We start from the raw sequence: 13,907 nt of genomic DNA on the forward strand, positions 1-13,907 counted from the left end.
ACTTGTATTAGTGTGGAAAAAAACACTTTTCGCACTTGTGATAGTGTTGAAAAACCACTTTTCGCACTTGTGTTGGGGCAGGAAACCACTTTTGCACTTGTATTAGTGTGGAAAAACCACTTTTCGCACTTGTGTTAGTGTTGAAAAAACACTTTTTGCACTTGTGTTAGTGTAGAAAAACCACTTTTCGCACTTGTGTTGGTGCAGGAAACCACTTTTGCACTTGTATTAGTGTGGAAAAAACACTTTTTGCACTTGTGATAGTGTTGAAAAACCACTTTTCGCACTTGTGTTAGTGCAGGAAACCACTTTTGCACTTGTATTAGTGTGGAAAAACCACTTTTCGCACTTGTGTTAGTGTTGAAAAACCACTTTTCGCACTTGTGTTAGTGTTGAAAAACCACTTTTCGTACTTGTGTTGGTGCAGGAGACCACTTTTGCACTTGTATTAGTGTGGAAAAAAACACTTTTCGCACTTGTGTTAGTGTTGAAACCCCCCCCCCCCCCCCCCCCCCCCCGCGACCAGCCAGTGGTCGTTTCGGTCGGGTCTTCCGGACCCCCTCAGGTTGACCTTCCTGGACCAAGTCGATTCTGGGGGGGGCGTGTGTAGCGACCCATGAGTCCCCCAAAGCTCGAGACCAGCAACATAATCTCCTTGCCCCAGCCGGTGACGTAACCGGCGGACAAACCGCGGCGCCGAGGTTATAATTGCTTGCACCTGTCGGTCACATGACCACCAAAGCGTGCCTCGCCTGAGAGGCATGGCTTTGGTTCTGACGTATGCTTTTTGGCTTGGATTATATGTATGCGAACCCGATAAACGGGCTTTCAGAGTTCCCGAGTTGATTATACATTAAACATCTTCTCGGACGAGTTTGTGTCTTGTCCGTCACTTCGTCCGTCTCAAGCAGGAGCACCAGCTCCTTCAGGCACATGATTTTAATTGTAGGAGCAGTCAGGCCAGCTGTCGAGTCGATGGGAGTACGGCAGTCCTTCGAAGGTCCACCCACTGATTTACTCATACATACATCGAAAGTCCAAATACAGTTGGGCTATTTAGATATCGATCATGATATCTCAAAAAGTTGTGGATGAGTTATGACAAACTAGGTGGATGCGTGACAAGAACAAACTGAGGGTTTGTTTATGCAATTGGAACCCCAAAGTTTTAACGATACCTCAGAGTGTCTTAGATCATTTGGAGTACCAAATCACCATTTGGAAAATAAAATTCTTCCTGCACTCTCAACATTCCAAATTTCCAAACTGTATCCATTTCTGAGCAGTATCTCATAGCTGGTTGTGACTTTCGGAATGAAATTTTGCATCAATAATGCGAATATAAAGTATGCGAGGTTAGCCTATCTATTGACCTTGACCGAATTTTTAAGGTCATGACCAGATTATAGATATTGTTACGGACACGACTTTGATGTTATGGTGGGCCGAGCGGAATGGCCGCCGTGTTCGCACAAGTTACCCGATTATACTCGAACCTTGGCCGAGTCGCGCTACGCTAAATCAATTGAGGAAAGGACACAACGGCTGGGTTTAAAATGACACGACACCAGGGGTACGGTTCTCAAGACCTCCGGAGGAGGTTATAATATTGCGGAATGTTAGATTACAACGATGAGAGGTACAGCATAGTAAGGTGGGCACTTAAACACGGTCTTATATTAGCCCCGACAGACGACAGATAAACAGGACAAAACTGACTCACACGGGGATTGATGGCAAGGAAAGCGGGTAGTCGATGGCTCAAGGTGCACCTTGGCTCAGGGGCAAAATCGACCCGGTCCGGTCCAAAGATGCGGGGAGGTCGCTCAGCGCTCGGAGGTCGCGACTTGTCTCTTCTTCAAGCTCGGGGCGCATCTGACGTCACGTCCGGTAGGCTGCGTATATCCGGCGGGGAGTGACACGCCCTCGGCTCGTTAGCTCCGCCCCAGATGGAATCGGTCCGCCCTTCTTATTGGGTGCGGGGGGGTTACCGGCTCCGCCCTTGACGAGGAGCCGACAGGCAGCCCCTTCGTGGTAACCCCGTCGGCGCACATGGGTAATGGCGGCTAACCGAGCCGGAGTGAGGACGCACACTCCCCGCGCCGCGCCGCCCCCCTCTGTTGTTGTAGTTGTTGTTGTAGTTGTTGTTGTTGTTGTTGTTGTTGCATGGGGAAGATGGGAGGAGGTATGGGGAGGTCCTAAACTCACTACTGGTGCCATACAATCACATTCTGGTGCAACGAAGAGTCAGAATTAATGGAAACGAGTCCTTAACTGACATAGACTAAGAATAACTAGCAAGATGTCCGAAAGTTGTCTACGTGAGATGCGGTGGACCTGGGCACGACATTTAATGGGGGAAAAAGGGGAAGGTCGGTTCTACAGAGTGTTATTTACAGGCAATGGGACTAGGGAATGGGGGATTGGGGATAGTTGGGGAGTATTGGGGAAATAGGGGAATATTTACAAGCGGATATGGAGGCCAAATTCCATATCCGCAACAATATGCTAACATTTTCACTAAATCCCTGAGGGCCTTTCTCTGAGGGCCTTTCACTCACTCACCGCAGGCAGGTAGGTGGTTTTTCTGTCTTCTACCGACTCCTCTCCGGCCTTGCTCCCCCAGCTCTCTCTGTGCTCTGTCCCCCAAATATTCCTACAGGTCGCGCAAGATCTGCCAGCCACCCTCTGATGGTTAAACTGCCGAAATCTCGGCTCTCTGCTCACCTTCACTCTTTCATTCCTCTTTTCTCCCGCCTCTGGAACAAACTCCCACACTCACTTCAATCACACTCCTCCCTCCAGGTCTTCAAAACAGCTGTTCACCACCATCTCTTATCTTCCCCCATCCAAAACCTTGATCTTTTCTACCCCCACTAATTCACCCCAGATCCACCTTGTTTGAAATTCCAACTTCTTTCCTGGAAGTCTTGGCAGTGTCCATATGTTTTATACCTCTCCCACCCCCCCCCCCCCCCTTCCCATGCCTCCCCCCCAAAGCCCTCTCCCTCCCACAGTTCTCTCGATGTCTCCATGTCTCTCGGTCCCTGCTCTCAAATGTTGTTTGTGTCCTTCCCCCTCTCTCCCCATCTTGTCTACCGCTCCCGATGTTATTTGTTTTGTGTGTCTGTTTGTCTTTCTGTGTGATTAATGTTCGCTCTTTCACGAGCCTCGATCTTGTATACAAAAAAAAAAAAAAAAAAAAAAAAAAACTCGACCAATGTTTGTCTGATCGGAACAAAATTGCCCTTTTTCGATAGCCGAGAGAAAGGTGCATTTACATTTATCTTGTATTTAACCCCTCCCCGGGTTAAATGTCAAGGTGAAATGGCAGTCTGAAAAAATGGCGCTTTTTTTTTTTTTTTTATACACCGCTCCATTTTGCCAACGTGGAGTCTCAAAGGCCACTTGGCCATCTTGCAACGTAATAGTATACCTGCACTGATGTTGTGCATCTGATATTTGTTTTGTGTTATTGAGTACGTTTTTCAGATTGTGACCTAATTAACAAAAAACACCTGTTTGATCATAACTTTGAAAAACCTTCCTCCGACTTTCATGATGTTGGATTTTATTGACATGTTGTACATGGGGATTCGACAATATGCAAAACAACATTTGTTGTACACCGCTCCTTTCCTATGCCACCTCCAGGCATTGCAAATCGTCATTTCCTGGCACCGAAGGGGGCTCGGCAGTGACGCACGCTGAAAGAGAGTACTCAGTTTTCACTCTGGTTGTTTGTTTTCCTGGTTGTTTTCTTGCTTTCTTGTTTGTTTGTCCGGATGATATCTCAGCCATCCTTTGAGCTAGGAAGCTGAAATTTCGGCACAGTCGTGAGCAAGTCCTTTCTCAAAAACTGTATTTTTTGTTTTTTGATTAATCAATAAATTGAGGAGTTATTTAATTATTAGCGATTAATTAAGTACTTATTTAATTAATCAAATTTCCTTTCTCTTCTGACCATTAACTCAGGCACCTTTTGAGTTAGGAAGCTGTTATTTGGACATGCCAATGACCAGGTGATTTGGCTGCAAAGGCTATTTTTGATTTATTAATTAATCAATTAATCGATTAATTATTTAATTATTCGATTAATGGCAAAAAAAAATTTTTTTTTTTTTAAGTTACAGATTCTGATGAAATAGTGGTAGTTTATGTGTTCTCTGACCAAATTGATTAATAATTTAATTTTTTTATGATTATTATTTATTTATTTTCAGTATTAATCATTTATTTATTTTCTTTCTCATTTGGCCAATATCTCAGGCACCTTTTGAGCTGGGAAGCTAATATTTGGACATGAGTGACCAAGTGATGTGGCTATCAAGGATATTTTTGAATTTATTGATTAATCGATTAATTATTTATTGAGTAATCAATTAATTATTTAATTTTTTATAAATGACTTATTTAATTACATTTCTAAAAGATACATCTTCGGATGAAGCACTAGTGGTTTAGTTATGCGATTAGCCAATTGATTATGAAAATATTTTGTGATAATCTTTTATTGATTTTAATTATACAATTAATCAATCAATTAGTGTACACCTCTCCCTCCCAATGCAGCCTCAATGAGCTGCACTGCGGTATTGCCGGGCGCCGGAGGCGCCCCGGCAATGCCGCGCTGCAGCATATTTAATTATTTGGCATGGGGCGGTGTACTTTGAATGTATTTGTACTTGTTTATAGTTATTGTTGAAAAATAGGCCTTTGACTTGAATTTGCAAAAAACAAAGATGCATAAAACGTACTTTAGATTCGTGTAATATGCATCACTTTACAAAGCTACAGGCTGAGGTGTGACAGGTCGAATGTCATTTCAGAAACACTGAATGGAAGGTAAGAGTGTTCTGAAGAGAGCAAATGGCCGAGAGAACCAATCTTATCTCGGTTTTGCTGCAGCGCTAAGCTGATCATCTTCCAGCGGTTCCCTTCTTCCAGTGATCCTGAGGAAGATGTGGATGCAAGGTAGGGCAGGCCGAGGAGCCTGAGAACCGTGTCATGGTAGGCAATTTCGAACGTAGACTTCAGAAGCTCTTGGTTACACTGGAAAGAAAAAATAGAAAGTAAAAATGAAAACATAAATCAGACCTGGGCCTATTGGTGATTACCATGAAAACCATGGTGAACAACGAACTTACAATGCAGAAAACAAGGTTTAGTGACATTTGATGCTGTCATTTTCCTCTTATTCTGTACTTGCAAAGGTAACCAGGCATTGACAAGCAACGACAGGTCCATCCTCCCACCCGTTCCCTCCAAGCTTCAAGTTACCCTCACAAGAGAAGAGGTTATTGCATTTGAGTCCGTTTGTTTGTCTGTCTGTCTGTCTGTCTGTCTGTTTGTTTTTCCGCACAGAATAAATATGATTTTCTCTGCAGCCGTTGGTACGATGTACAGGAAATTTTCACAATAGGTGCAACTCCACCTGTATAATTTTTTAATCATAATTAGACGTCATAGGTCACGTTGTGCGGGCGCCATCTTGGAAAAACCGAAAACTTTTGCACCTCTATATCTCCGAAAGCGCTGCATAGAAAAAAAATGGAGACATGGCTCATTGTAAAGAACTCTCCATGTGGAATAAGATATGTTAATGATGATGTCATAGGTGCCTCCATTATGACGTCATAATTCGACAAAGTACAAAGTACAAAATTTCATCCGATCAAGATGAAATTTCTTGAGCATCATCTAGGCATAAATTGGTGGAGAAAAAAAATGATGACGTCATCAGTCACGTGGTTCGGCCGCCATATTTATTTTAACACAAAAGCCTTAAAAACCACTGAAAACACAGCCTGACGAGGGCCTGCAATCTCTGATTGCTCTTTCTTGTTTGAAAACTGTAGCACCTACAAAAGTGGTGTATTCAGCAATATGTAGGTATGAAGAACAGGTATTCGATGATATGAGTGAAGAAAATAAAAAATAAATATCGAGTGCTTTATCGTACAGAAACCGTTGCGGCCTGTTCCAAGTCAAGGCATTTTTGAGCAGGCTTAAACAAAATGGCGGCTTAAGACTCCTGTGAGATGACAGCAGGCTGACCAAGATGGTGCACTGCTATCTTGGTAAGGCTTTTTTTCTTTTTATTACGAGTACACCCTGAATTTATCTTCAAAAGGGGTGTTTCAATTTATCCAACTACTGTACCAAGATTTCATTCATACAATCCCGTGGAGTTCCCTTGGTATGCATGATTAGTTTCGGGCCGCTAGGTTTCATGGTTTTGGAGTTATGGAGGACACACACACACACACACACACACACACACACACACACACACACACACACACACACACACACACACACACACACATACAAAACAGCCCTTGAAACAAAACTCTGAGAACAACACAACTCCACAACTTAGCCCATGAATCTCAATCCTTCACTGAATCGGGATAGATACTTCAAGTCCTGGGAGGATTCGGTTCCACCTTCCAAAACCCAAAATATGGAGATAACAACCAACGATACACACTTTTATTATTATTATTGAAGATGTTCTTCTGTTCCTGGTGTTGGCTTAGCGGTTAGGGTGCCGGTTTAGGATCCGAGGATCCTGGGTTCGAATCCCGGTCGATCACTGAATTAACGTCAGGGTTGGGTTGACTCAGCCTGTCATCCTTCCGAGGTCGACAAATTGAGTACCAGCTTGCTGGGATGAATGATTCCGGTGTGTACCCCGGTTTAGAATAGGTACACCGTATCCCTGCGCATCATAAGAGCGTGACCAAGGGTTGGCGTCAGGAAGGGCATCCGGCCATAAAAACATTGCCTCAAACAGGGAACCATGATTGTCATGGGGCCCACAAGGCTAACCCCCACTCTAGCAGGGGAAATGGCCTTAAAACGATCATTCATTCATTCATTCATTCATGTTCTTCTGTTCATTTATCTTCCCTCTTCATTACACTGGACAAAAAAATGAATAAACTGTCCACTACCGAGGTAAATGTAGGTGTCCTTTATTAATCCGAGCATGCTCATTCCAAATCTGAAGTCAGAATTGACTCAGCACGTCAGGATCTTTAGTTGAAGAAAAATTACATTTTTCAGGCATTGTTTATTTAAACAAGACCAAAAAGGCATTGTTTATTTAAACAAGACCAAAAAGTCTAACAGTGGCGTAGCCGGGCTTGTAAAATATTATAAACCACAAACACACATGATTAGCTTTTTCGACAGTCGCTAATGCTGCTTATAACATTCAACAAAGAAATTTGGAGGAATCTCGACATCCATGAGGTAACTTTTACTTACAGAACTGAGCGAAGATCTACTGTAATCTATATACCCCACAAGGGTTGGAGGTGTGCTCATTTACCAAGCAGCTAGCTCGCGCTTGCCAAGCCAGCCGTTCCTTAAAGGTTTTGAATGAAGTGCTTGTTCGAATGCTTAAACAACTTGGCGATCTCCACAACAAACTTGGTAAATGAACACACACCCAATGTTCTTGAGACCCGACCATAGATCGACTGTAATCTATATACCCCAAAGATGAATGGCCCTTCCTGCCGCTCCCATAGAGAGCGGGTGAATGAGTAAATTAAAATGTCGGTCACTGCAGTCAGCCATCATAATGACATCATAGACATAATGACATAACGGAGACAAAGCTGCCAGTAGTGTATATATGTTGCTTCTGGGACACTCTCATTTTCCCATTGACTTACATGTTAATTTTTTCCCTCCCTCATTGCCCCTAAACACCTCTATTTCTCTCACCCTGTTCTTTACGAACCTTCTAACCTTTTGACATGTTATCCTTATTCATTAGACCACTTAAACAATGGTCCTTCTGTGTGAACCTGTGATCCTTCTGACCTTATGGACCTTTTAACCGTTTACTCTTAATATCATCTGGTGAATCATCTTTGGCCCACTCAAACAACGACCCTACAAATATTTGTTTATGCGTGGGAAATAATTTAATTCTCTTGCCACTCTCTTCACCATCTAATATATTAACAAAAAATATGTTTGAGTTTGGTTCTTTATTAAGATATTTTAACTGAGCAAAGATAAAATGGTAAACCTCCCTCAATGTTCTTGTTTGAGCGCCTCCAGTGCCACACACTTTTTGGTAGGCTCTGTCCACCTTTTGTTAAGCCCCGTCCACTTTTTGGTAAGCCCCGCCCCTTCTGTTAAGCCCCGCCCACTTTTGTGAAGCCCCGCCCACTTTTGCTAGGCTCCACCCACTTTTGCTAAGCCCCACCCACTTTATAAACTCTTTAGCATTGTATCATTTCCAGGTAATACATTACATCATTTTCAGGGAATTCCCATCACATCATTTCCAGTTAAGACACGCCCAGGGAATTTCCACAGGAAATGACACACCCAGTCCTTATAAAAGGCACCAACCACACAGGCTTTTTCAAACACGCTTTCTGCTTCACTTGAGAATGGACTACTATGCCGAAATGGAATGGGATAACTTTGCTATTCCTTGGAGTCCTACTAACTGTGTAGAACTCAACCTTCAGATTGATGAACTGGACTCGAACCTCTTATCAATGGAGGTAAGTTTGTTTATTTATTTATTTATTTATTTATTTAATTAATTATTAATTTAATTATTTATTTTTATTTTTATTTTTTTTAGATGAGACTCGTGGAGGGGTTAACAAAGTTTATTTTAATATTCATAGAGCTTGATTTATACAAATAAAAATATTGTATTAAATTAATACATTGTTATTTTCTTTCACAGGAAATTGTATCTGAGATACGAAATGAAAATTCTGCTTTTAACACAACTTGGGATGAAGTTATTTTTTTGTTTGAAGACATTTTGAACAACCAAGACCCCCAGAACGAGTTCTACCTTGATGACCCAGCCAAAGAGTTATACCTTGGAGATCCACAAAATCCTGAAAAAGAGTTTTACCATGATGATACTTGTTGTGAGTTATCAAAACAAAACCCACTGAACAAGTTCTACCTTGATGAGCCAGAATACAAGTCATACATTGGAGACCCACAAATTTCTGAAAATTGGGAAAGGGGAGTTCTCCCTGATGGTCCGCAGTTATACTATGTGAGACACATCATAGAAACCCTAAAAAATTGTGAAATGGGAATTCTCCCTGATGGTCCGCAGTTATACTATGTGAGACACATCATAGAAACCCTAAAAAATTGGGCAAGGAGAGTTCCCCTGATGGTCCGCAGTTATACTATGTGAGACACATCATAGAAACCCTAAAGAATTGGGCAAGGAGAGTTCTCCCTGATGGTCCGCAGTTATACTATGTGAGACACATCATAGAAACCCTAAAAAATTGGGAAAGGGAAGTTTTCCCTGATGGTCCGCAGTTATACTATGTGAGACTTATCACGGAAACCCCCAATATTTCTGAAAATTGTGGTTCTACCTTGGGGACTTGGAAAGATGGTTATATTTTTGGAGACTCGGAATGGGGGTTTTGTTTTGATGACTCGGAATGTGATACCTATCTTGGAGGCTCAACAGGAATGTGGTTATACCTTGGGAACTTGGAAAGTTGGTTTTATTTTGGAGACTCTACCTGTGGGGTTTCTCTTGGAGACTCTTTGGATTCTAAAGCAATGAACAATGTTCTTTATTTAATGACGCTTGATTTAAGCAATATCAAGAAAGTTCGAGGAAGAAAATGCTGGAAAATTCTTTCTTCCCATTTCTACTTCTTCAAACTTGAAAGCCTTGAAAGACAGAATTGGCAGAAGAGGAAAAAAAAAAAGAAATACGTATTTAAAAAACAGAAGAAAAGAAAGATTATGTTAGGGTTTGGGTGGGATTTTGAATGTGAGGGTTAGGGATGGGGTTGGGTTAGGGATGGGGTTGGGTTAGGGATGGGGTTGGGATTTTGAATGTGAGGGTTAGGGTTGGGGTTGGGTTAGGGATGGGATTGGGTTAGGGTTGGGATTTTGAATGTGAGGGTTAGGGATGGGTTGGGTTAGGGATGGGGTTGGGTTAGGGTTGGGTTAGGGATGGGGTTGGGTTAGGGATGGGATTGGGTTAGGGTGGGATTTTGAATGTGAGGGTTAGGGATGGGGTTGGGTTAGGGATGGGGTTGGGTTAGGGTTGGGATTTTGAATGTGAGGGTTAGGGTTGGGGTTGGGTTAGGGATGGGATTGGGTTAGGGTTGGGATTTTGAATGTGAGGGTTAGGGATGGGTTGGGTTAGGGATTGGGTTGGGTTAGGGATGGGGTTGGGTTAGGGATGGGGTTGGGTTAGGAATGGGTTGGGTTAGGGATGGGGTTGGGTTAGGGATGGGTTTGGGTTAGGGATGGGTTTGGGTTAGGGATGGGGTTGGGTTAGGGATGGGGTTGGGTTAGGGTTTGTATATTATTATGACTCACTCACACATACACACACACACAAAAGTTAAGCCCCAACTGGAAAGTTGAGGGATTCTGTGTTTGGGGTTCACAGATTTAAAAACGTATCCCCATTATACACACACAAAAGTTAAGCCCCAACTGAAACGTTGTGGGATTCTGTGTTTGGGGTTCACAGATTTAAAAACGTATCCCCATTATACACACACAAAAGTTAAGCCCCAACTAAAAAGTTGTGGGATTCTGTGTTTGGGGTTCACAGATTTAAAAACGTATCCCCATTACATTTTTTTTATTTATTTATTATTTTCAAGGGTATTATCTGCTTACTTGTGTTTTTTGTAATTCTTGCGAGTAAAATGAACCCAAGATTTCTTCTCCATTTAAATCATATAATTTGTAGGTCCAAGGGACTGTATCCATTACATCAATGATTTTAAATAATTCACGAGTCCATTTTTGTGTATAACCTTTCTCAAAATGGCTTTTCCATTTGTATATTCTTACAATATCACCAACTTTGAACTTGGGCTTTCTCAAATTAATCTCCTTTTCATATTCTAATTTTGTAAATGTTTCTGATGGTTTTGATTTTGTTGATGAATGAACTGTATTATTGTAATTATCTACAATAACCTGAATTAAATACACCCATTTTTGAGAACCGAGTTGTGTGAATTTTTTATATAATTTCTCTTTTAAAGTACGATTAAAACGCTCAATAACAACTGCCTTTCCTTCATTAAAGGTGCTGTATAATTTAATACCCATCCCCTTAAGAAATTTCATGAATATTTTGTTATAGAACTCTGTTCCCTCATCAGTCCATAACTTCTTTGGTTTCCTTTTATCCCGATCAAATATTAGCTTAAAGGCTAACATTAAAGTATCACCCCTTTTATTTTTTAAAGGGACAACCCAGGCAAATCTACTCCTCAAATCAATAACGGTTAAAGCATACCTGTATCCCCTGTCATTATTCAATTCAATTAAATCAGCGGACCATATGTGGTCGGTGTATTTAGAATAAACCTTCGTTCTTTTAAACTTTGTGATTATAGGTTTGTGTAATTCTTCAGCCAAAAGCTCCTCAGTCTTGATGACATCATTAGAGCCTAATAGTTTTTTGAGGAATAACCAAGACCAAGTTTCAATTTAGCGTTTATCAAATTTCTCACAATAAACCTATCAACTTTCTCTCTCAACGTTGGATTTTGTATCAAAGACAAATTATACAACATTTCGCTGTCGGCTTTATGTTTTTCAGTCAACGTAGTGGTTTTCCCATAAGCAATATCATGCTTCATACACACTTCGTCAACCCTATTTGTAGGTTTAGACCAAGGTTTAGGATTGTCAGCCTCATCTAATCTTTTATCCAGGTTTGTTCCTGGACCACAGAAAGAATACCCTGGAAGGTGTAATTCCCCTGGAATTCCAGTTGTTGTAAATTTACTTCCTGACAGAAACTTTTGTATATCTCCTCCTCTTTTAGGTGAGATGAATTGGCACTTTTTAGAGCCACACACTTGACATATTCCTTTTTGATAAACTCTATTATTTTTAGCTTTAACATGAGATATTTTTAGATTTAGTTTTCTTTTTACATTTGAGACAATAACTCATATTTATTTATCAGAAAAATTCCGACAGAGTATCAAAACCTTTTTGGTTTTTAACATATACATTTCTATCTTAATTTTTAAAACATAAAGAATCCTAAGGAATGCCTTCACTCTCTCCTCCATTTATTTACAAATAAAAACTAACTAAAGTCAATGACACCAACATCATCAATCACATAATCTTTTCCTTCTTCTTCTTCTTCTTCACCACTTTCTCGTTTAAATCTCCTCCCTGAAATTGAAGACATTGACGTTATTTTTGAAACCATTATCTTCATAAGAGTTGTTAATTCTTTAATTTCCTCTTCGGTGCGTTGAGATTGATTTATTTGCTGTAATACACTCAATCTTTTACGAATCTCACTGATTTCCATCTTTTTATATTTTTCCTCCCTCTCTCTTTGCTCCCTTTCCTCCCTCTCCTCCTTCTCCTTTTTCTCCCTCTCCTCCTTCTTCTTTTTCTCTCTTTCCTCCTTCTCCCTTTTCTCTCCTTCCTCCTTCTCCTTTTTCTCCATCTCCTCCTCCTTTTTCTCCCTCTCCTCCTTCTCCTCCCTCTCCCTTTCCTTCTTCTCCTTTTTCTTTCTTTCCTCCTTCTCTTCTTCAACTCCTTCCTCATCCCTTGCTACCCTTGAGTTTGAACCCCAAAGAATATTATACATATACTCATCTGGATTTTGAGATATTCTTGTATCTATAATTATTTTTCTCATAATAGGATACCAATAAGATTTGTTGACGATTTCTAAAAGAGTTTTATATTTCATAACTTTGAGAAGTTCATTTTTATTTAATATTTTAAACAAGTCTCTATTTGTGGGTTTAACAATATCAGTATAAGGCCAGTTTTTAATGACAAAATTCCCATGTATATGCTCCAAATCATAAGGTATGTAATACCGAGCACCCTTTTCTTGTAGGTATCCTTGAATACAAAAATTATAATTCTCTTGTAGTCTTCTTCCTGCCATTTATGTATCAGAAATATATGTGAGATTAATATTATGACAGGTAATACCACCCCATCTTCCCACTACCAAATCGGTTTGTATTCCTCGGCTTTCTATCCTTATCTCATGACCTTCCTTCTTTGTCATGCTAACCATCGCTATACTATCATATATTTTTCTTTTCTTAAAACCATGTATTTGTTGTTTATTAATTGTACTTCCACATAAATCCATATCCTCACCAAGTGGATAATATTCTTCTTTACGAGACTGATTCAAATCATGTAGGTCTTCTATGTTTATTGAAAAAGACCAATTATACCCTAAATCAGGCATATCGTACCCCCATTTATTAATTCGCATATTAACTATATGTCCTTCTTTATAAAATTCAATTGTAAGCAAGTAGTTAAATTCAATGAGGAAAGGTGTATGGTCAGTATAACCAGGTGTTGTGGTTGTAAATTTTACTTGTTTAACAAAACGTGCTGTTTTCTTTAAATATATATATTGTGATAAATCACTAAATCTAATTAAGTCATTTGCATCTGTAGGGTTTGGATAATTGATTAATTTATAAGTATTCTTCATATTAATATTTTTACTTACACTATATTTTTGTCGTTCAGCCTGTGCCTTTGTATAATAATTTGATAAATCAATATCCTGAGAGGATTTTCCAAAGATAGAACCATCTTCTCCAACATAAGTCATTTATATTAGATTTAAAATGATATCATAAAAATTTTCATTATTGTTGAGTTGAAATAATACATATAAACATAATTGACCACAACATTTAGAATTAATTTCTTGAACTTGAAATGTTTGATAAACACCATTCTGTAAGAATTGTATTACTTCAACAGGTGGTGGCATACCATAACTATCAAAATAATATTTATCCTGACTATTATGAATACAAACCCAATGAGAACCATTCTGTGTGTCTAAATTCATAATAATATTCTTTGTATTCTTATTTATATGTATTAAT

The 13,907-nt window shown here is 40.0% G+C and overlaps 1 protein-coding gene across 2 annotated transcripts in view; it reads right to left on the reverse strand.

The window, feature by feature from the left end:
* Positions 1-3,551: 3,551 nt before the first annotated feature.
* The window catches only part of NPHP1 (nephrocystin 1), an 89,904-nt gene continuing 79,548 nt past the window's right edge, over positions 3,552-13,907 (reverse strand). For both annotated transcript variants that reach the window (XM_068133013.2, XM_068133011.2), the window contains exon 20: positions 3,552-5,052. In XM_068133013.2, the coding sequence (XP_067989114.2) occupies positions 4,792-5,052 (261 nt within the window). In that variant the 3' untranslated portion in view covers positions 3,552-4,791. The remainder of the gene's footprint in view (positions 5,053-13,907) is intronic.

Source organism: Myxine glutinosa, chromosome 12, assembly GCF_964187855.1.
Source record: "Myxine glutinosa chromosome 12, kmMyxGlut1.1, whole genome shotgun sequence".
Lineage (NCBI taxonomy): Eukaryota > Metazoa > Chordata > Myxini > Myxiniformes > Myxinidae > Myxine > Myxine glutinosa.